The sequence below is a fragment of the Dendropsophus ebraccatus genome, chromosome 2, assembly GCF_027789765.1.
Source record: "Dendropsophus ebraccatus isolate aDenEbr1 chromosome 2, aDenEbr1.pat, whole genome shotgun sequence".
Taxonomy (NCBI): Eukaryota; Metazoa; Chordata; class Amphibia; order Anura; family Hylidae; genus Dendropsophus; species Dendropsophus ebraccatus.
Genome location: NC_091455.1, coordinates 148825548 through 148848224, shown reverse-complemented (window position 1 = coordinate 148848224; position 22677 = coordinate 148825548). Strand labels below are relative to the sequence as shown.

General features: G+C 40.9%; 1 protein-coding gene across 2 annotated transcripts in view; it reads right to left on the bottom strand.

The window, feature by feature from the left end:
• The window catches only part of STAC (SH3 and cysteine rich domain), a 187754-nt gene that overhangs the window by 71519 nt on the left and 93558 nt on the right, over positions 1 to 22677 (bottom strand). For both annotated transcript variants that reach the window (XM_069958472.1, XM_069958471.1), the window contains exon 3: positions 1167 to 1267. In XM_069958472.1, coding sequence (XP_069814573.1) covers positions 1167 to 1267 — 101 coding nt within the window. The remainder of the gene's footprint in view (positions 1 to 1166; positions 1268 to 22677) is intronic.

Genomic DNA, 22677 nt, shown 5'->3' with positions numbered 1-22677 from the left:
ACCATCTGCTACTGACAGCATCAATGCTGTAACATGTGTCAGATATGGTGAAAGCTAAATGCCCTGACTGAGAATTGACCTTTTGAGCACTATGGAGTTTCCATTATTTTCTACTGTAGCAGCTACTGCTGCCTTACGACCTATACTCTGTAATACTACCACTAATTTAACGGTAATCCCTCTGCTTTTATAATGCAGTTAGTTAAGGGTTGTTCAAAGCCAAGCTTCGTGGTAAAGTTTGGTAAACCAATCAAACCAAACTTTAAAAGGTTCACTCATCTCTATTGATCATGTTTTTGTACAATATGACACTAAATGAATATCAACATTTTAAGAGAAACGGAATTTTGTTTTAATATTAAAGATACAGTATTCAAGATTTGAAGAAAGGATCTGTTTCTTTTTTTACTAGAAACAGCATCACACTTACTTGGGCTGTTTCTGGTATTGCAGCTCAGCTTTAGGCCATGTTCGCACATTGTATAAACCGGCCGGGTCACAGAACGTCCAGTTTTACTGAAGATCATCCTTCACTTCTGCTGAATTCGGATGCGGGAGCACAGAAGTGCAACCGCATCCTAATTCACTGCTGCTCACAATGTGTCACACATTGTGTAAACTGACAGGTTCTCTGTGGCAGCTATTCAATGAATAGTGGCTGCAGAAAACTGACATGTCAGTTTATCGCGCAGCCGGATGGAATCCCGGCCGGAATATATACTATGATTCCATTCATTCAGACAATGTATGGTTTGTATAAATTACGGCCGTTGTTGCAAATTGTGACAACAGACATGATTTATACAAACCATATGTTGTGTGAACATCGCCTTATACAGCACAAGTAAAAAGGGCAATGTTGCAGTGTCACCCCCGTCAATGCTTAAAATCCTCTAGAAGTTCTGTTAATTTTTTTTTTTAGAACATATTTTCTCTAAGTACATTATAAAATAGAAGCCAAGTATAATTGTACATTTGATATGTTGCTCCATATTCTGTAAGGCATTTTGTATCTCATTTTTGTACACGTCCCCCTTTTAACCTAATTAGTCCCACAGCAGAGCTGAGATTTATAGACTGGTTACAATGTTTCCATGAGAGATAAAGATAATTTAGGATATTTTACGTTTCCTAGAAATTCAGCCAAACATCATTTGTTGACTTACCAGTTTTCCCATGCAGCGCTGTGAACCAATTGTTTCCGCACATTTGTGATGAATGCTCATTTTGCAGGCTTTGCATCGCAGGCCATGTTTTGTGTTAGTTCCTGTCAACGAACATAGATTTTAATTAACCTAGATCAATAGTTCCCATGAATCTGACAAGTGAACTGCCTGAAAAGTGAATACACTCCATTTGTCTCCTTTTTAAAGCTGATATATTTAACCGTACAATATTTTTGACAGTTTTCTTGCAAAAATTGTAACATCAATGATGTAGTTTGCCCCACACAATATCAAAACATACAATATATAGTACAGTAACTGTTCTTTAGATAAAGCAGTAATAACCTATCATTCTTTTAGCCCATTAGTGCCAAATCAACATTTATTTAAACAAATTAGATATAATACTAAAAGTTTTATTGTTCGGTTACTGCTATAAAGATATCTGAATAAAGGTGTAACCATGATTTTTTTGTATTGTACAGAGAACATGGGTTGGACTTTTACTATGCTAGGAAACGCCCCCTCGACTTTTGAGACTCCTTTACATATTATCAGAAAGACTTAAATCTCAGTATTGGAAAGGACTATAGAGATAAAAAAGAAGGTATTTCTGAGATCATAATGAGAAACCCTATCTATTTTTGCTAATAAGCCTGCTTTAATAATGTGTTAACAATATACATATTGTAGATGCATTTATATAAATTGTAAATAGTCTTTAATGGTGAGCACAACATAAACAATGTAATTGGATATATTGTGTTCATGTAACTGATACACAATGCACTCTGTTACAGCTGTATTAAGCGCTACAAGTTATAGAAGGAATACAGATACTTATCTCATTTCCTTAATGGTGCGTTCACACCTACAGGATCTGCAGCTGATTTTCTGCAGCAGATTTCATTTAAATAACTGAACACAGCATCAAATCTGCTGCAGATCTGCTGCAGATCCTGTAGGTGTGAACGCACCCTAAAGGGGAAACCAGCAAAAGAATTCTTACAAATCAACTGGTGTCAGAAAGTTATATAGATTTGTAATTTACTTCTATTTAAAAATCTCAAGTCTTCCAGTACTTATCAGGTGCTGTATGTCCTGCAGGAAATGATGTATTCTTTCCAGTCTGACACAGTGCTCTCTGCTGCCACCTCTGTCTATGACGGGAATTGTCCAGAGCAGGAAAGGTTTTCTATAAGGATTTACTCCAGCTTTGGACAGTTTCTGACACCTTTCACTGGATAATATAAGCATTTTTTTTCATGTTCTGGAAGCACAAATTCACTTTAAGAACTAAGGCTTATTTTTAAAATCTAACTTATCCAAGTTATTCTAAGATTTTTTTCCCATCACAAATAGTTCTTTTTCATTACTGATTAAAGATAAATTTTTGCACATTTTTCAATCTTAATCCATTTTTTTCCCTGTAAAACATAGTATAGCGGTATCCCATATGTGACCATCAACAGCTGTTTGGTCACACAGCAGAGCTCAGAAGAGAAGAAGCACAGTACAGTTTTGGAACTACACCCCAATTTAGTTAGGAGTGTAGTGAACATTTTTACCCTACACCCACAGGTCTTTTCATAAACTTAATGCACATCAAATGGTGCAAAGTGCAAATTGCTATTTTTCCTAGATATGCTGCTTTAAATTTCAAATCTTGCACCCCGCTTGTGTCATCAGTGATGCCTCCCAATAAATTTAGGCCTGTTTTAAGATATCAAATTTATGTTACTATTATTTTAAAACACTTAAAGTTTATCCCAAGACTACAACTAACCAACCATCCACAGGAACCCCACTGATTACAAAAATAGTGGTCCTGAGCGCCCATGTGTAAGTTACAATAAATAGTGCTTGTTCATGCGCACTCATACTCCATTCAAGCTCTAAGAGTGTGTCAAAGATAGTGAATAAAATGGTGGAATACAGCACCCCAGCTATCATGAACAGTCCCATAGTGTGTGAATAAAGGGTCCATTTTCATGATCTGTGAACAATGGGTTTGGCTGTCTCACTAGACAGCCAAAATCCTAGTTGCGCCACAAGCTGGACGATGGTTCTGCATGGGGGTAGGGAAGGGCCTGTCATCTACTAATAAGAATCAGGCTTAACAAGAACCTAAGTAACTGAACAAGTGACCCGGTGCAACCACGGGCACAACTCACTGCTAACACTATACACTACATTAGTTGCGGATCTACAAATCAGATGTACAGTAGTGCAGAATACCAGAACCTGTAGAAATATAAGATGGAAATTACAGCAGCCAAAAACACCATGGGTGAAACCCATACCCTTTGTTGCCTCACCGCTAATCCATTTAACTGTGGTACTACAGGTCCCAGCCCGCCTTCTCCAGCGTAGATTCGCATACATTATAATAACTATTTATTCAAATTACAGCTGGGTTCACACTATGTATATTTGAGGCTGTATTTGGTCCTCATGTCAGGTCCTCATAGCAACCAAAACCAGGAGTGGGTTGAAAACACAGAAAGGCTCTGTCCACACAATGTTGTAATTGAGTGGATGGCCGCCATATAACGGTAAATAACTTCTATTATTTCAATACAACAGCCGTTGTTTTAAAATAACAGCACATATTTGCCATTAAATGACGGCCATCCACTCAATTACAACATTATGTGAACAGAGCCTTTCTGTGTTTTCAATCCACTCCTTGTTTTGGTTGCTATACAGCCTCAAACATACAGCCTCAAATATAAGTAGTGTGAACCCAGCCTTAAAGGTGTATTCCTGAGATTGGGTTAAGGGCACAATTAAATAGAAAAAAAACAATACTTACCCTTCTCTCTCCCCCTCTGTTGCTGCTATCTATGTGTTGGACCCCACTGTGTACTGCACTCGCTTGTGTCCAAATCTTATGCAGTGCCGATTCTAGGTTTTATGCTGCCTTAGGCAAAAATGAAAGCTTCTTGTACAAACATAACTATATACCAGCAGTGGATATGCTGCTTACATGACTATATTCCAACAGTACATATAATGCATAAAGAACTATATGACAGAAGTGCATACACTACATATATGAGTGCTGGTCTTAGTGGTGGTGACATATGGGGACCCCAGTCTTAGAGACCACCTAATAGTATAGGTCTCAGACCGCCTAATACTGCAAGCTTCAGACCCAATAATACTGCCTCAGAGACCCTTTAATAGTGCCATCCTCAGAGACCACCTCCCCCCTTATACTGCCTTTTATAACAACCCCCCCATATTCTGATGCTAATAGGCCCCTCTCTCCTATGTACACTGCTCCCATGGCTTCTCTCCCAAATTTACTCATAACATATAGTTCCCACTTACTAATAAACAGCTCTGACACATCTACATCTACATTTACATCTACATTTACATCTACATCTACATCTACATTATTTCAGTCTGCTGAATTTGTGCAAAATCGCGGCCATTTTATCGCAATTTTGTGCAAATAGTTGCAAAGTGCATTAACGTAGATGAGGTGCTAGAGCCATTCTGTGTTGACTCTTTAGGGTTAGGGGCCCAGGGCATTTTCTTCTCTTTTTCAAGCCAGTGCCCACCTCAGGGATTTCTAACAGAGCCAGCACCTTTCCCCAGCGCGTGTGCTGGCTGGAAGAGTGGTCAGCAGGTCTGCACTGTCACAGACGTGAGGCCGACCAATCATGCATTGTCACTGTCTGCAGTTGCTGGGCTTCCATCTGATTCTGGAGCAGGGTGTGTGAGGGTTCATTGCACACAGAGGTCCTGAACCAGATCATGCTCAGCTGTAAGGCCGGCCAGAGTGAGGGCGCTGCTCCATTAAGTCAGTCATTGTCATTTAGGAAGGTCAGACTGACTGGCAGAAGTTGCCGCCCCCTCAGGGACCTCAGGATCTGCCGTCTGAGGTGGAATCCTCATTCTGCCTCATGGCATAAGCAGCCCTGGTCATATGAACGCAGTTCTGCTCAGACAATCAGTGGCTGCAGCAATGTCCCGCCTCAGCCACTTATGGGTTCATGGGAGGGTCCCTGTGTAAAACAAATACAAAGAAGTGCAGCGCTACTTGTTATTACATTTAAACAGTATGGCAGAGGTGTTTGCTGGCCAGGTCAGAGCAATTCTGTCCTGATTCCACCCACTGTATTTCTGTAATTTTACCAAATTATCCATAAAACTAATTTAATGCCTTAGGCAGTATTAAATCTCCACAAACCATCACTGAAAAGAAAAGCCACTAACTGCAGCTTGGAGCATGTAATAGCCTGTAATATTTAAAATTATCATCATCGTCTTTCCATTTTTTTTATATGTGGGTTTAGTCTTCACTGTTTATGTACAAAGCCTGCTATTTTCAAGCCGGCTGACGTCTTCAGAGCATTAACAAGACACACATAAGCAATGTCCTTTAAAGCAATTTCCATGATAGTAATAAAGTAAGAACATACACCAGATGAACACTAAAAGAAAAGATTGTATATAACAAGATGACAGTTTTTCCACTCGCTTAAATGGCTTGCATAACTATTATATTATCTATGGCTTGTCAAGTAATAATCTCACTGGAATGCAAGTGTTGTCTTTGTAAACATGAAATGCTAATACATTAAACTACACTGCCAGCACACTTCTCATTTTCCACTTTTTATCTTTGCTAGCTGTAATTTTGTGTCTTTTTATTCAACAATTTATTGGGTGACTTTGCTGCTATACAGCAGAGGTGCTAAAATTATAAAAAGAGACATTCACAGCGATCACGTCACTTTAATGACATAGAAAACTATGACTAACTTCCTGTGAATTTATAATGCTAAAGGCTTCTTTCTTGGACTCTGTTCATACGAACATTAAACTCCCATCTTAAACTGATCTGCTTTTAATAAATCAAAATGAAAAGCATGATACATTATAATGGATGTTTTTCATTTCAATAATTTTTAAAAATTATTTCAATGGTAAATCTTAAAAAAAAAAGAAAAAAAAAAAAGAAAAGCTAGAATTTAAAATGTCACTCAATGGAGCTGCTAAGGTAATGAAAGAGTTATAAACAAGGCATATTCCTGGATCTTGTTGTGGACCTGTTCATACCATGTAAATTATCTATGTAGTAGATGTTTTAAGAATCCAAAACCACAAACCACATGAATATTCTCATGTATTCTGGGATTATATACATTTGGCATACCAGTGAATTTATTTTTTTGTTGCTTAAAAAAAACCACACACACTGTACATAAAATAAGTTAACAAAAATAATAAAAAATTGCATGATGTTTCAGCTCAGCCAGTCAGCGGCTGTATTTTGGTCCTGCCTCGTCAGCGGGCCTGACAAGTCACAACCCAGGTCCATACCCAGGAATCAACCGGGGGACCAGGAACTGGGGCAGAGGACAGTGGACCCCAGTGCTGGAGCTGGAGGTACATGCATGTTGTTATGTTCAGCCACATCCTCCCTGCCCCTTTTGAAAAAAATGTCCAACGTCAGACTTCTCCTTTAAATGGAAGGTTGACATACACACGGTTTAACTTAAAAAAAACTCTTAGGAGGAGATTTATCAAACTGGTGTAAAGTAGAATTGTCTTAGTTGCCCATAGCAACCAATCAGATTCCACCTTTCATTTTTCAAAGAATCTGAGAAGAATGAAAAGTGAAATCTGATTGGTTGCTATGGGCAACTAAGATAAGTCTACTTTACACCAGTTTGATAAATCTCCCCCATAGTTTTTACTTACTTTTGTAAAACACACTATAAAGGCATTTTTTTGGGGAAACCCAAGAAGTATTAACACCCCCACCGCCCCCCATGCACACACACTGACATCACTGTGAGTACCGGAATAATAATTAGGTGGAAACATTGTACCATTGTACTTCAGGGGATTATTGATGGCATAACCAGTCTGTAATACCTTTGATATAGTTATTATGTGTGGTGTCCCACCACAGGTGTTGCTATTAGTTACACCCTTCGCAAAAGCCTGTACTTTTTGTGTGTCAGTGGTGATGAAGTAGTGGTAAAGTTTTGCCACAAGATGTCGCTATTGTAAGTGTATATACTTAGTTGATGCACAGCTGTAGAACTGTAAGAATTATTGTTTATTGGTATGTCACATGGATCTGTAGACCAATGAACCTGTTCTCTTCTTCTGTCCTATCACTTCTCTCTTCTGTATGCATTCTTCACTCAGTCACAGCGCACCATATAGAGGGCTGTAGATAGGAAGTCACATGGGTAGAGGAAGTGTAGAGGTCTTTTGTCACTGTGCTTTGTGGAGGAAGGACACAAGCCAGAACGCTCTCCACAGCAGTCTAGTTGGGCCCTGGCCCTCTGCCAGGTCCCCAGTCTCAGTGTGCAGTCCAGAAGAAGACTCAGGCACATGAAGTTAACCTTTCCTCCTCAAGTAACTCCACTCGACACTGTGCAGTGTTAAACCCTTCCTTAGAGAGGACAAGTCAGAGATCATCTCAACCCATGCCGTGGACAAGGAGAGTCACAGTGCAGAACAGTAGATCCGGATAGAGCAAAGTTGCTAGAAGCCTATTAACTCTATCTCGCAGCACGGATTTGGACAGGGAACCCTTAGCATTCTGCTCATTCCAGGTAACAAGGTCTGGGGCTTGTGTCACCCACTAGGACGGGTCCCCCGACACTGGTAGGGCAATAGGTGGTGTGAAGACCCAAAGGTCAAAACACAGGCACAAGTATTCTCTCTTTCTTCACAAGTATTCTTCTACCTCTTCCTCCAACATACCAGCAGAGCACAATACTAATTGGGTTGGTACTCTCACGACATCCTCCTCTCTACTCTTCTGATTCTCAACTCTCAGCATGCTACTCAGTCCATATGACTGTACTGCTTCCTATTCGCTCACTGCAGATCTAGATCCTAACTTATCAAGTGTCTTATTAAGTGTGAAGTTCTATGCCAAAGCAAAGTTGTATGACCTGCTGCACACAAGTATTCTCCACGAAAAGCAGATCTTATTTATGATAAATAGACTCTGTGAATTCGCACCCCGCACCAACACAGTACACGAACATTCCTTGGGTCTCACCTTTCTGTGGGTGGCAGTGCCAATAGTCCAGGTGGGTCATTGCTCCACTCCTGACCACCATGACTACAACCCAAGGGACCCTGCAACAGCCCGGCAAGTCACTAACCACAGGGGAACAAGGTATAGCTGGCCCTCCAAAATAAAAGCCGGTGTGCCACCATATCTGTGTGCCCAACCGGCATTGGCGTCACAACATCTCTGGGCCCGGCTATATTTCAGCCAACCACCACCAGAGTGGCGTCACACTCTACCATCTGGCAAGTGTCCTGCCGTACCTCCTCCAGACCACTGCAGGAGTTCACTGCATATGTGTTGTGTTGGGATCTTGTGTGATTTATATTGTGCATTTTATAGGACATGAAGTAAAGTTATATTTTATCAAGAGTTTTTTTTTTTTATTATTGATGAATTTGGTTTAACAACAAACCATGATCCTCAAGGAAAACCAAGGATGCCTTGCATTGGCTACGATCACCAGGCACTAACATGAGAACCAAAAATATCAATGTAGAGTTCAATTTTCTGAAGGAAATGCTGTTAAGATTGGGTGTGGGAATATCAGCAACAGCTACAAGGCTTATTAATTGCAGAGGGAAGTATTTTGAACTGACAGCAGGTGGTGCTGTGTTAACTGTTAATGTTTATTAATGTGTACACTAGTCCCTCTGTTACAATGTACTGTTGTATATGGTTATGAGGCCATTCCATGACTTATTTAAAAATAAATAAATCAATATATATGCTCTGTAAATATGTATTTTATTCTTAGGATTGGATGCGAGAGGCATGCTCAATTTTAGGCTTTGTTCCCACACAGTATTTTTGGTCAGTATTTTGCAACCAAGACCAGGAATGGATTGAAAACACACTCTTGAAATGTAGTGGATGGCCATCATTTAATGGCAAATAATGGCTATTATTTAAAAAAAAAAAGAAGGCCATTATGTGCCATTAAATCACAGCCATTAAATGTAATCCATTAAATTTATTCCACTCCTGGTTTTGGTTGCAAAATACTCAGTAAAATACTGAGCAAAAATACTGTGTGGGAACAAAGCCTAAGGGTGCCGTCACACATACCGGATTTGCAGCCAATTTCACACTGTGAGTTTGCAGCGAAATCCGTTGCGAATCCATGTAGTGTGAAGGTCTATGAGGTTACATATCCGCATCCGCATTTTTATTCCACTGCAGATATGAAACCTGGCCCCTTTAACCACCCCCGCTGCCCGCCTTCTCCGGCCCGGACATTACCAGCTCAGCATCGCAGCTGCATGTGAGGCTTCCGGCACCCGTTGGTCTCCATCAGCCAATCAGTGCTGCCGTGAGCCTCACTGCAGCCATGGCAGGTAATGTATGTTCTGGGCCGCGGGCTGTGGGCAGCGGGGGGTTAAAGGGGCCGGGTTACATATCGGCAGTGGAATGAAAATTCCGCTGCGGATATGTAACTTCATAGACCCTCAGACTACATGGATTCGCAATGGATTTCGCTGCAAACTCGCAGCGTGAAATCGGCTGGAAATCCAGTATGTGTGACGGTACCCTTAACCCCTTCCCGTCAGTATATGTATATATACGTTCCTACAGCACATACCCCGTGCAGTAGGAATGTATATATATGTTCCCTGTACTGACAGGGTTATTGATGTGAGCGAGAGTGCTGCAGAGAGAGCGATCCTGCTCACATCAATCTCTGGGGCCGCAGGTAATGAGAGTCAGCTGCGATCCCGTAACTGAGTCTCTTTAACTCCTTAAATGCCGCGATCTACAGCGATCGCGCCGTTTAAGGTGCTCAGTGACAGATCAAGCATCTGTCACTGAGTGATCTGGACCCGCGCAGCCGTGCTGTGGGGGTCCTGATCACATTTGCCGACAGACAGGGGTAAGCTCCTCCGTCCTGTCAGGTGGGCGATCCATGGATAGAGTCTGCTCTCAGGCAGGCTCTATACATAGATCGCCGATAACACTGATGGCATAGCATAGATCAGTTTATGCAATCTAATGATTGCATATTTTACAGTAAATAAAAGTGTTTAAAAAAAGTATATTAAAAAAGTTTTTAAAAGTATAAAAAAAACCCTTATAAACCCCTCCCAATAAAAGTTTAAAAGACCCCCGCTGCGAGTATGTTAGGAGACCGCCCTATTAACCTTGCGCCGGCTGGAGCATACTGTACCTGCTCCATGCTCGCTTCTGGGGCTCCCAGTGTCTGGACGTCATGCTCAGCCAATCAGTGCACGGCGGTGGGGCAGCACACTGATTGGCCGAGTGGGATGTCCAGCCGAGAACCCCCGAAGCAAGGTGGACCGTGGAGCAGGTACAGTATGCTCCGGCCGGCGGGGGGTTAACGGGGTAGATGTCAATCCCGCTTCGAGTATGCATTCTCATAGAAACTACAGGCAATGGATCCGCAGCGGAATTTGCTTTGAATTTGCAGCGAGAAATAAACTGCAGATCCGCCCTGTGTATTTGTACCCTTCAGCTATACATGCCAGTGACGGGTAAATAGTGAGACTGCTGAAACCCCAAAAATTACCCCCCAAAAAAGAGTAATCCCTTGATCATTGTTTATAAGTCAAATGCTTATGATTAGATGTCTATTTATTATGCCATTAGAGAGTTAATAGAATTTATATCTAGTATGGGATTATATATCCATTACTAATAAAACAGGACAATTGGATTTAAAAAAACATCAGTCCCAAGACCACAGCTATAAACATAGAAGCTAAGCTGATGTATATGCTGCGGAGTGATGTGCTCTTTTATCAGAGGATTTCCTTCATATGTTTCTATGGCACTAGCCTCATGTGACGTGGTAAAATGCATAGTACTAGACTTGGCAGTGAATACATCTGCATTTCTATTACATTGATATTTATAGAAACAGTCTATGCCATATATCTACATTTGCATAAAACCCATCTCACAAAAAAACATGCTTAGCATGTACAAAAACATTTACAGACCTGTACTAAGCATCATCCCTTTAACAATGACCATGCTTAATTATGTTCTACTAGCATTAAAGTGAGTAAGAGAGCAACATATGGCAAGGAAGATAAAATTCATCCTCAACTTATGAATTTTCTAATTTTAGGATTGTACAGAAAAAGCAGTTGGAAGCACACTGATAGCATGGACAACAATTTGAGGTTTATAGAAAGTCTGGATGTGAAAGCCATATCTAAGGAGACGGATGGCATTAAACCTACTTAATAACAAGTCAACGCAGAAAATTGCTCCTTTCAGGAAGAACATACAATGATATCAATGACATTGCAGTGTTACAAGGTGTATGCTATTGCAGATAATAGAAACATGGATCTCATATCAATGGAGTCATATTCAAAACTGGAATGTATCCAAAAAGGCCAGCACAGTGTAAAGCTTGTCTTTTCGCTTTTGTGTTCTGCTCATACAGTACATTGATTATTTTTAGCCAGAATGCTTCTGTTGAGATAATTTCATTATTTGCTGCAATAGAAACAATCACTCAAAATCATAACTATCCTCAATATTTTATAACGGCAAAAAGTCTCTCATTTTAAAATATTTAAAGGTTGTAACTTTTTTGATAATATAGAGAGGTCCATAGGTGGGCTAAAGAATGGTGAATGGACCTGAAGCTATATTTGTATAGTCTGGAGTTATGAAGGGAAAGGGAAGACATGATAAAAACCTTTAAATATGTTAAATGCCTAAATAAGGATCAAGAGAGAGAGAGAGAGCTGTTTTCTATAGGAAAAGGAACACAGGAATAAGTGGACACAATCTGAGGTTAGTTGGGGGAAAGGTCAGAAGCAACATGAGAAAATATTTCTTTACTGAAAAATAGTTGGGAGGAGATGCTTCTAAGGGCCCTACTCCACCGGACGATTATCGTTTGCATAATCGTTAACGATTATTAATCTCAAACGACCGCTATTGCAAAAGACCTGAAAACGTTTACTGATTTCCATGGAACGATAATCGTTACTTATGATCGTATTTGCGATCGTTTTTTCTTCGCTATTTCTTCGCTATTGCGTTCGTATCTATTGCGAACGACCGAACGATGTCTTATTCAATGCGAACGATTTGCAAACGAGCAACGATAAAAATAGGTCCAGGTCTTATAAAGCAATCAACGATTTCTCGTTCGGTCGTTAATCGTTAACTGCATTTCAACCGAACGATTATCATTTAGATTCGAACGATTTAACGATAATCTGAACGATAATCATCCGGTAGAATAAGGCCCTAACAAACTTCCATCAGATGTGACAAATCTACAGTAACTGAATTCTAACATGTCTGGGATAAACAGTTATCTGTTCTAAGATGGTGTTTTGCATTTGTGCCAATAAGTTCACCTTTGGGCTATGTTCACACTAAGTAAAAAAAAAAAGTGATCCTTTTTTTCTTTTTAAAATGACACCCGTTATTACAGCATTTTAATTCACCTCAATGGAATGTATTGAAGTCAATTGAATGACAGACGTTCAATTTGTGGAGGTCTACTGCAAACAGCAAATTTTTCTTTTTTCACTGTCCTTTTAATGTATTTACTGTTAAATTAAATGGACTTTTTAGTTTAAAAGGGTACTCTGGCCTGGGGGTACCACCCCCTCCCCGGCCATAGCTTAAAAATACCCCCGGGCCGGAGTACCCCTTTAAGACACACCCAATCATTCCACCCATACTAGAATAATATACCAACAGCTGTTATTGCACTGATGGGTGCTGAAAGATGCTAAAGTAGAAATATTATTTGTTACGCAAAACAACTGCCATTGTTTAAGGTATCCAAACAACAGCCACAAAATAAATCATGTGAGTATAGCCGAGATCTCATCTGAACAAAGCACTTTCTTCACTGATGAAGTCACCTGGCAATTTATCTTCCTCTGTGGAGAAAAATATGTTTAATATATTTGTTTTTCCTCATCATCCTCTATAATTCCTCTCTAATTGCCTTTTTATGGGCTAAGGGCCCTATTACACCGAGCCATAATTGGCCAAATCAGGTCATACTTCATGGTGTTTGTTCAAGTAAAAAGTGATCTTTTATCAACTGCAGATTGTGCTAACCGTTGCGCCACTGTTGCCCCCGTCCCTCCGTTACATCATCGGTACATAGGCCTCGTCCCCTTGACGGCCATTGGTATGGGCTGACCTAGAGGGGGTGGGGCCTAGACCAGTGATGGCTAACCTTTACACTCCAGCTGTTGCAAAACTCCAACTCCCATCATGCCTGGGCAGCCAAAGCCATATCTTTGGTTGTTCAGGCATGATGGGAATTGTAGTTTTGCAACAGCTGGGGTGTCAAGGTTAGCCTAGACGTTTAGGCCAGCCTGTTTCAATGGTTGACGAGGGTGCGGGGCCTATGTGCATATGACGTCATGTAGGGGCGGGGCCCAATGCTGGCGCTGTGGGGCTAAGTGGCGCCGTTGCTGTGAAGCCCCACCCACTTAGCACAATCTGACGTTGATAACAGATCACTTTTTACTTGAACAAGCAGCATGATGTATGATATAAAATAAGGTATGAAAACTGCTAAATTTACCTTTAATACCTGAGTAGAGAAGTCAAAAAGCAAAAAGGGGGTGACAGTGTCACTTTAAAATCATTGAGTAATAGTGCCCTATGTCCCTCAGTGTCCCCCTGCCATCATCCTCTTCAGCAGCCACAGCCCGCACAGCTCTGGGAGTCGGGTCGTGACATCACCATGTTATCCAGGAAGTGAAGCCTTGATGCAGTAGTAAGTGCAGGGAAAAAAGCACTTTATAAGCATTTCCCGTAATAAGTGTATATTGGTGGTTTGTAGAACTTTTGGGGGACAATACAATACTTTAATAAAACATATTCTCCATTTTCCTTCTCCTTTAATTGCAAACCACACCTAAACTGTAGACAAGAGTGGGGAAAATGTGGCCATGTTTTTGTAGTGCTGGATAACCCCTTTAAATTATGATACAATTCCCCAGTACAGCAGGTGACTAGACTGCAAAGGGGTTGCAGTGCTGAGCGTAGCCCCTTTATTCTCCAGATCCTCCAAGATCAGACTCCAAAATTAAGTAAAGCAGATCATAACAATACAGTTTAGTGTGACATTCTAACTTTCACCCCTGAAATATCAAAATCAAATATGCTTACCAGGATCACATTTGTACAATTTATTACTATGCAATAAAATCCTGTTCTACAAACATCTGCTGCATGAATCCTCTATCAAGAAATATCTACTTGTAAAGCAGCAGACACAATTCAATGAATGTAATAAGGTTATCAAGTTGTTAGTATTGCAATAATGTAATATGCCATCTGGATAGTCCATCTGCAAATGCCAATAAATGATAATATTCAAAGGGACATTTCTTACTGATCACTTAAGTTGAGATAATAGATAGCATAAGTGTTTCTATAGCTTCTTAAAAACACGAAAAAGGAAACCCAAATTACGGAAATCTGATCTTTGGTCAACAAAGGTGTGACACTGAAATAATGGTTAAAAGACTTTTGTTGAGAAATTAATAATTGTAAAAGTGCCACAGGCCAACTCCTTAACCCTTCACGTCAGCCATACGGCTATATACATTCCTGCTGCAAATACCCCATGCAGCAGGACCATATATAAACGTTCCCGATAGTGAAGGGGTTTTAATATGTGCAGGGCCGTTTCAATGCGATCTGCCCTGCACACATTACTGTGCCCAGACCCGGGAATCACAGGCAGCCACAGTCCCCCAGATGCCTGTCATTAACCTCCTTAAACGCTGGGATGCACAGAAATCGCAGTGTTTAAGGTAGTCAATGACAGAACAAGGACCTGTCACTGACTAATCAGTTCCTGATCACTTGTACAGACAGACAGGGGTAAGCCACTTACCTCCATCTTGTCGGATCTGCTCTCAGGCAGACTCTATGTACAGATCGCCCATAATGCTGATAAATGCTATACTACTGCATAGAATTAATCAGTGTATGCAATCAGAGCATTGCATATATAAGTCCCCTTAGGGACTTAAATATGCAATGCAAAATGTGTAAAAAAAAAAAAAAAATTAAAAAAAAGTTTTAAAACATATTTTTAAAAAACTAATAAAAATGCCTCAATAAAGATTTATATCACCCCCTTTCCCATTATACAAATAAAAATATTTAAAAAAGATAAAAAAAGAAACATATTACATATCGTAGAGTGCAGAATAATCCGAAAAATGTTTATTATAAAAAATTTATAATAAACAATCAAAATAAATTTCTTACACCAATTTGATACCAATAAAAGCTAGAGATCATGGCGCATTCCAACTAGCTCTGTAGGTGGAAAAATTAAAGCACTATGGCTCTTAGAAGGCGAGGAGGAACATTGCTTCAATTTGACCTGGACATCCTGGCACCAATGCCCTCAGTCAGGGGTAAAGTTTCAAGGGGGCCTCCCAACTCACCACTGACAGATGATGTCAGTAGAGAGAACGGCCATGCATGCTGGATTTTTACTGCTAGACCCTTTTATTCTAGGAGTTATAAGATGGCGTGAGAGGGGTCTCCCGTGGCTCACCCCTCGCTTCCCCATAGACAACACAAACATTTGACTACGTTGGACGCTCATGTGTATAGGGACCTCAGGAAAGGCAGATGAGAGACAAATGAACAGTCCGGCCAACAGTTATTAAAGGGAACCTGTCACCCCCCGTGCCAGGGCAGAGCCCGACCGACCCCCCGCTAGAGGCCCTAATACTTACCCTGGAGAACGAAGTCCCGCTCCTGGAGCCACTCCTGCTGCTGAGATATTACCGTTGGAAGCCCGGTGCGCGAATCAGAGATAGGTCCGATGCCCATAGAGAATGGGGCCGTCATTCTCTATGGGCAGCGGACTCATCTCTTATGCGCACGCGCCGGGCTTCCGACAGTGATGTCTTGGCAGCGGGAGCGGCTCCAGGAGCGGGACTTCATTCTCCGGGGTAAATATATGGGTCTCTAGTGGGGGGTTGGCCGGGCTCTGCCCCGGCACAGGGGGTGACAGGTTTGGTCTGTCCTCCTAATAAAACTGCAGTAACCCAAAGGTAGTTGAGTGCACTGATATAAGGAGGTATGAGCACCAGGACTCTGCATTGTGCTGCTCATATCCCTTTATTAGGGCTCCTTTTACCCCATAGAGGCCAAGAGAATGTCCAGGAGGGAAGTATTTGCAATAAGAAACTGAACACAAGAACAAGGGGAATCAGAAGCAAAATGTGAAAATATTATTTTTCTGAAAAAATAGTAGATTGAACAAACTTCCAGCAGATGTGGTAGGTAAAACTACAATAACTGAATTTAAAAATGCCATATATCTATCCTAAGGTAATAAGAAGGGAAATACTAAAAGGGCAGACTAGATGGACCAAGTGGTCTTTTTTCTGCTTATAATCTTCTATGTTACTGTGCTTCTTTTTGCAGTACCTTACTGAAAGAATCTGATGAATCTCACAATAGAAAGAGGAGCTATTTTAGTGTCTGTTGCTGAGCTCAAAGTGATGAGAGAGAAGGACATTGCAGATATTCCCTCAGTATCCACAAATGCTAAATATGAAACAAAGGACAACCAACCGGCATTTTCATTAAACACCATTAAAGCAGTTGTCATTTTTGCGCTTTCGTTTTTTCCTCCTTGTGTATATAAGGCCATAGCCATTATTTATACTGTGCAATGGCAGACATAATGTTTGCCTAAAATATGCAGTGAAACCAGAAAAAAATTTAATGTGAGGTAAAATTAAAAAAAAATTAAAACCTTTAAAAAAAATGTAGGTTCCTTAAAATTGCTCTATTGCCATGCCTATAACGCCTTTATCCTTTGGTCTATGGGGCTGTGTGAGGTGTCATTTTTTGCGCCATGATGTGTTCTTTCTATCTGTACCTTGACTACACATATGCAACTTTTGGATTGCTTTTTAATACAAATTTCGATGCGACCAAAAATGTGCAATTTTGCGCTTTGTATTTTTTTTTACGCTTACACCATTTACCATACGAGATCAGGAATGTGATAATTTAATAGTTCAGGCGATTACGCATGCGGCGATACCAAACATTTTTGTTTACTTATTTATTTTTATGTATAAAATGTGGAAAGGGAGGTGATTCTTACTTTTATTAGGGGAGGGGATTTTGTGGTAATAAAAACCCTTTTTTTTTTTCTTTTCACACACATACTAGAATTCCCCCTTTGGGACTTCTAGTATGACTGTTCTGATCTCTCATAGACAGCTGCATCTAAATACTTAATTAGCGGGCACGGCGATCGGACCGTGCCCTCTAATAGCCGTGGTCCCGGACTGCATATAGCACCCGGGATCGCGGCAGTTCAGAGCGGGGTTGCCGTGCGACCCCCCCTCTGAACTACCCTAGCAGCACAAGGACGTTCAGTAACGTCCTGGTGCAGCTATAGGTTAATTTTACTTTGAAATATAAAATTTGTAAAAAAAAATGTATAGCATTTTATTTCTTTATCTATTTCTGATGCCTTCAATGTTCATTTGGTAATTGAACCAAGAAAAGAATGTGACTTTTTTAATGATTACAAAGTATTATTTATGAAGAATGACATATTTTATACTTTTTCTTAAGTTAAAAGTGAAAGCTAAAACGCTCTTAAGTAAATATATCCATGATTAAATGCCTTTTTCTAAAACTACTGCAACACTTTAAGATCATAATGATATTCTTACGCTATGTGGACAGATTATGAACATAATAAGAATGACCTTTCCCAGCGACCAATTAAATAATCCCCAGTCTCATAATAAAATAGCAGTAAAATGAATTAAAAGTCCATTATAAGCACACTAACGATAGACTACAGTTTGACTAAGAAAGTAATTCATAAGACTCAGTGTAAGTGGCTCATTTCTCTATGTGTTTTTTCCTGCTTCCATGGTACAGTGCAATATTCTTTGTTGTAGGATCTGCAATGGCTGAAACATTATATGGAAACTAAATTCTGCTGTCCTACCTGCTGCCACAGGCATATAATAGTTACAGCCACATCTTTAGATTATACTATTCTGTTACTGGAACAAATAAGTGCTTCATTCTACCCTTATTGTAATGCATTAAAGGAGAACTCCGGGCAAAGTGTATTTTTGAATATGTTATTACATAAGCAAAATGCACATAACAATTGCACATATAGGGGGGCATTTATTAAGTCCGGCGTTTTTTACGCCGGACTTAAAAATGCCCCCGCAGCTCCAGCGCTACAGAGATTTATGTAGAGGCGGATTGCCTCTACATAAATCCCGTGCACGCCGGTGCGCACCACCGAAAACCTACGCCAGCTGAGGACTGGAGTAGGTTTTCGGCATATATTTGGGCGGAACGGATGGTAAATGGCGCGGACTCTGAGTCCGCGCCCTCCGTTCCGCCCACTACATGCCCCCTTTCCGCCCCCCTGGCGTACTCGGCGGAAAGTGCCGATTTGCGAATATTTTATTCACAAATCGGCCATTTGCGTATAAAAAAATACGCAAATCGGCACTTTCCGCCAAAAATCATCCGTACCCCGGATGATACATGTGGCCCATAGTGCTATTGCCCTCAATTTAGTAGTTCTGGCAGGCTTTAATTTCTCTAAAAAAACGTGATGTCACAATCGGGTGTATGTACTTGAAGTGTCCAGCAGGGGGCACAGTAAATATAGAAGTCTCTGTAGAAGTCTGCAGAAAGTACTGTATATGTACTGCCCGCTGCCTGTGCGATCACCCTCCCTCCCTGTTTTGCCCGGTGCCCCTGTGATCTCCATCCCTCTATGTTGTGCCCGGTGCCCCTGCGACCTCCCTCCTTCCCTGTTCTGCCTGGTGCTCATGAGATCGATCTCCCTTCTCCCTCCCTGTACTGCCCAGTGCCCAGGCAGCAAGGTGACCGCTCCTTATCTGCCTCTTACCTCGCTCCTTATCTGCTGACCCCCGTGGTCCCTGGAGCTACTCACAAGAGGTTGATGTGGGATGCGGAGCCTCTTCCAGCTGTCCTTCTCGCTGCACCAGGCCCACTGCCCACCTGGGGCTCCACTGGCTGTCACCACCCAGGAGAGGAGCTTCATGGGAGAAGGAGTGACCCGGGAGCCGGTGCAGGGGAAGCCTTCTTCTGCCGCCTGGTGAGTGCACACGTGGAGCTGACAGTATACACCTCCCACCTCCCTCTCTCCCTCCCACCCCATACTGCTTGGTGTCGTGCAGCGGGGTAGCACGCGGAAGGAGGGAAAAAGGTGGTAGGTGTATACTGTCAGCTCCATGTGTGCACTGACCAGGTGGCAGGAAGAGGCTCCGCCGCACTCGTCCCTCCTGCATCAGCTCCCAGGTCACCCCTTCCCCTGGGTAATACGGGAAAGGGGGGGAGGGAGAAGGGAGATGGGCACCAGGCAGATAAGGGAGGGCGATCGCAGGGGCACCAAGCAGAACAGGAAGGGTGAGTGATCGCATGTGCACCGGGCAGCACTAAATATACTTTCTACATAGACTTCTATAGAGACTTCTATGTCTATACTTCTACATATACTGCGCCCCCTGCTGGAAACTTTAGGTATATACACCCAGGTCGAGATATCACACTTTTTTAAAGAAAATGAAGCCTGTCTGGACTACTAAAATGAGGGAAATAGCACTATATATGTTTCCCATAATTAGTGTACATTAGGAATTTGTCTAACTTTCCTTATGCAATGACATATTAAAAAATAAATTTTGCCCCCAGTTCTCCTTTAAGGCCAGCATGAGGTTTACATGTCAGCAGAATAAACCAATAAATAAACTAATAAACTAATAATAAACTAAAACAGGAGATGGATAGATAGACAGATACTTAGGTAATTCAACAGCACTCCAGATTAGGTGCAAAAAAATTGTATTTTTTATTCCATGATTTCAAGTGCAGCACAACAAACTGAAAAAGTGTAGGCCTACACTTTTTCAGTTTGCTTTGCTTACTTGAAATCATGAAATAAAGAATACGATTTTTTTTTCATCTAATCTGGAGTGCCGTTGAATTACCTAAATATTTAAGTGAAGTTGCGATTTGCTTTTGCTGTGTGCTACTGAAGTTACTTCAAGTTATAGATAGATAGATAGATAGATAGATAGATAGATAGATAGATAGATAGATAGATAGGAGATAGACAGATAGATAGATAGACTTTAAATGTGCAACACCAAGCCGAAGGATGTAACAGCGCATAAATTTGTCCTTTTAGGCTAAGATTTTATGCTCCCTCATACAAGAAAAACTATACAAAAATACACAGTGACTGCTACACCTATTAGTCATCATGAAATATGAATGTTTTATGCAGTTTCCAATCTATAAATAAATCATCATTTAAATATGAGGCTGAACCCTTTTATCTGTCAGAAACAGTAAAAAGAAAAGAATCCCAAGTGTTTTTAAGGAGAATCTGACTTCTAATGCAGGATAAAACATATCATCCGTGCATTCATTTAAATACTGAACAATTAAACTTTTTGATGATTACATAATAATGTCTATGATAATTGGGCTTTCAGGTGCGAAAAAGAAATTAAAGTTTCAATTGCTTCTAGCTATTTTGAATATAAGTTATTAAAGGGGTAGTTCACCCCCAAAAAAATCTTTCAGTGCAAACTGGTATCAAAGTGCCAAAGATTTGTCATTTACATCTATTAAAAAAATCTCAAGTCTTCCAGTACTTATCAGCTGCTGTATGCCCTGTAGTCTTGAGCGCAGAAGAGGTTTTCTATGGGGATTTGCTACTGCTGCTCTGAACAGCTTTAGTCATAGACATAGGTGTCAGCAAAGAGCACTTTGTCAGACTGAAAAAATACAGCAATTCCTGCAGAACATACAGCAGCTGATAAGTACTGAAAAACTTGAGAGTTTCTAATACAAATAAATCTCTGGCACTTTCTGGTACCAGTTAATTTGAAAGATTTTTTTATGAACTAACCCTTTAAAATTTTTGGGACTGTCATATTGGATTGTTAATACTGTTCTTGCTAATCAACTAAATTATTGTGATAAAGTTCACTCTTCCCATTTTTTCTGGTCTTTGCACCAATTGCTTTCTATTTTAATTTTGTGTGTTTTTAATTTGATAAATAAAATATATTGTGGATTAAAAAACATATATATTATTGTTTGTAAGTATTTCTGTATGTATATAGGTTTTTGTGTATTTTGGACACTTCCCAGCTCAGGAGGAATAAATATTAGCTTATACTACAATGTTAGAACAACTCCCAAACCATTATTAAATATTTTTAAACCTGCAGTTGTGGTGTCCCACCACAGGTGTTGCTATTGGTTACACCCTTCATAAAAGCCTGTACTATTTAAGTTTAAGTGGTGATGTAGTAGTACCAGAGTTTCGCCACAAGGTGTTGGTATTGCAAGTGTGTATATACAGTTATTGCATAGCTGTAGTACATAAGGGGTTATTGTTTGTATGTCACATGGATCTGTTCGCTAATGAGAGTTCTTTCCTCTTCTCACCTATCATCTCTCTCTTTACTTTTCACATTCACACTCTCACCCACTCACAGCACACCTTACAGGGGCTGTAGGAAGGAAGTGACATGGGTAGAAGAAGAGTAGTGTCTTTTGCCGTTAGACTCTGTAGAGGAAGGACACAAGCCAGAACGCTCTCTACAGTGGTCCAGTTGGGCCCTGGCCCCTGCCACGTCCCCAGTCTAAGTTGTGGTCTGGACACAGAACAAATGTACCTAGACACAGTTTCTCCTCAAGCAACCTCACTTAACACTATGCAGTGTTGAACCTTCACTAGAGAGGACAAGACAGGGATCATCTCAACCCACGCCGTGGACAAGGAGAGACATAGTGCAGGACAGTATCCACAGAGAAAGTAAAAGAACTGATCCGGATAGAGCAAAGTTGCTAGAAGCCTATGAAATCTTTATCGCAGTGCGGGTGTAAGCAGGGAACCCTCAGCATTCCGCTCATCCCAGGTAACAAAGTCTGGGGCTTGTGTCACCCTCTAGGATTGGTCACTCAACACTGGAGGGCAATAGGTGGTGCAAAGACCAAAGAGTATTATTCTATTTCTTCCTCCGAAATTCCGGCAGAGCACAGTACTACTTGGGATGGGACTCTCTCACCATCCTCCTCTCTACTCTTCTGATCCTCTTTCATACCTCTCAGCACGCAGCTCCGTCAGCACGACCGTACCACTCCTTCTACTCTCAGTACAGATCTGGATCCTAAAGTATTAGGTGTCTTATCAAGTGTAAAGTATTGTATCAAGGCAAAGCTGTATGATCTACTGCCTACCCCAAGTATCTTCAGAGTAAACCAGATTTTCTTTATGCTAAAGAGACTCTGTGACTCCTCATCAAGCACCGACAAAGTACACACACACACACACACTCCTTGGGTCATCTCCCCTTACTGTGGGTGGCAGTACCAATAGTCCAGGTGGGTCACTATTCCACTCCGGACCACCGTGATAAGTAC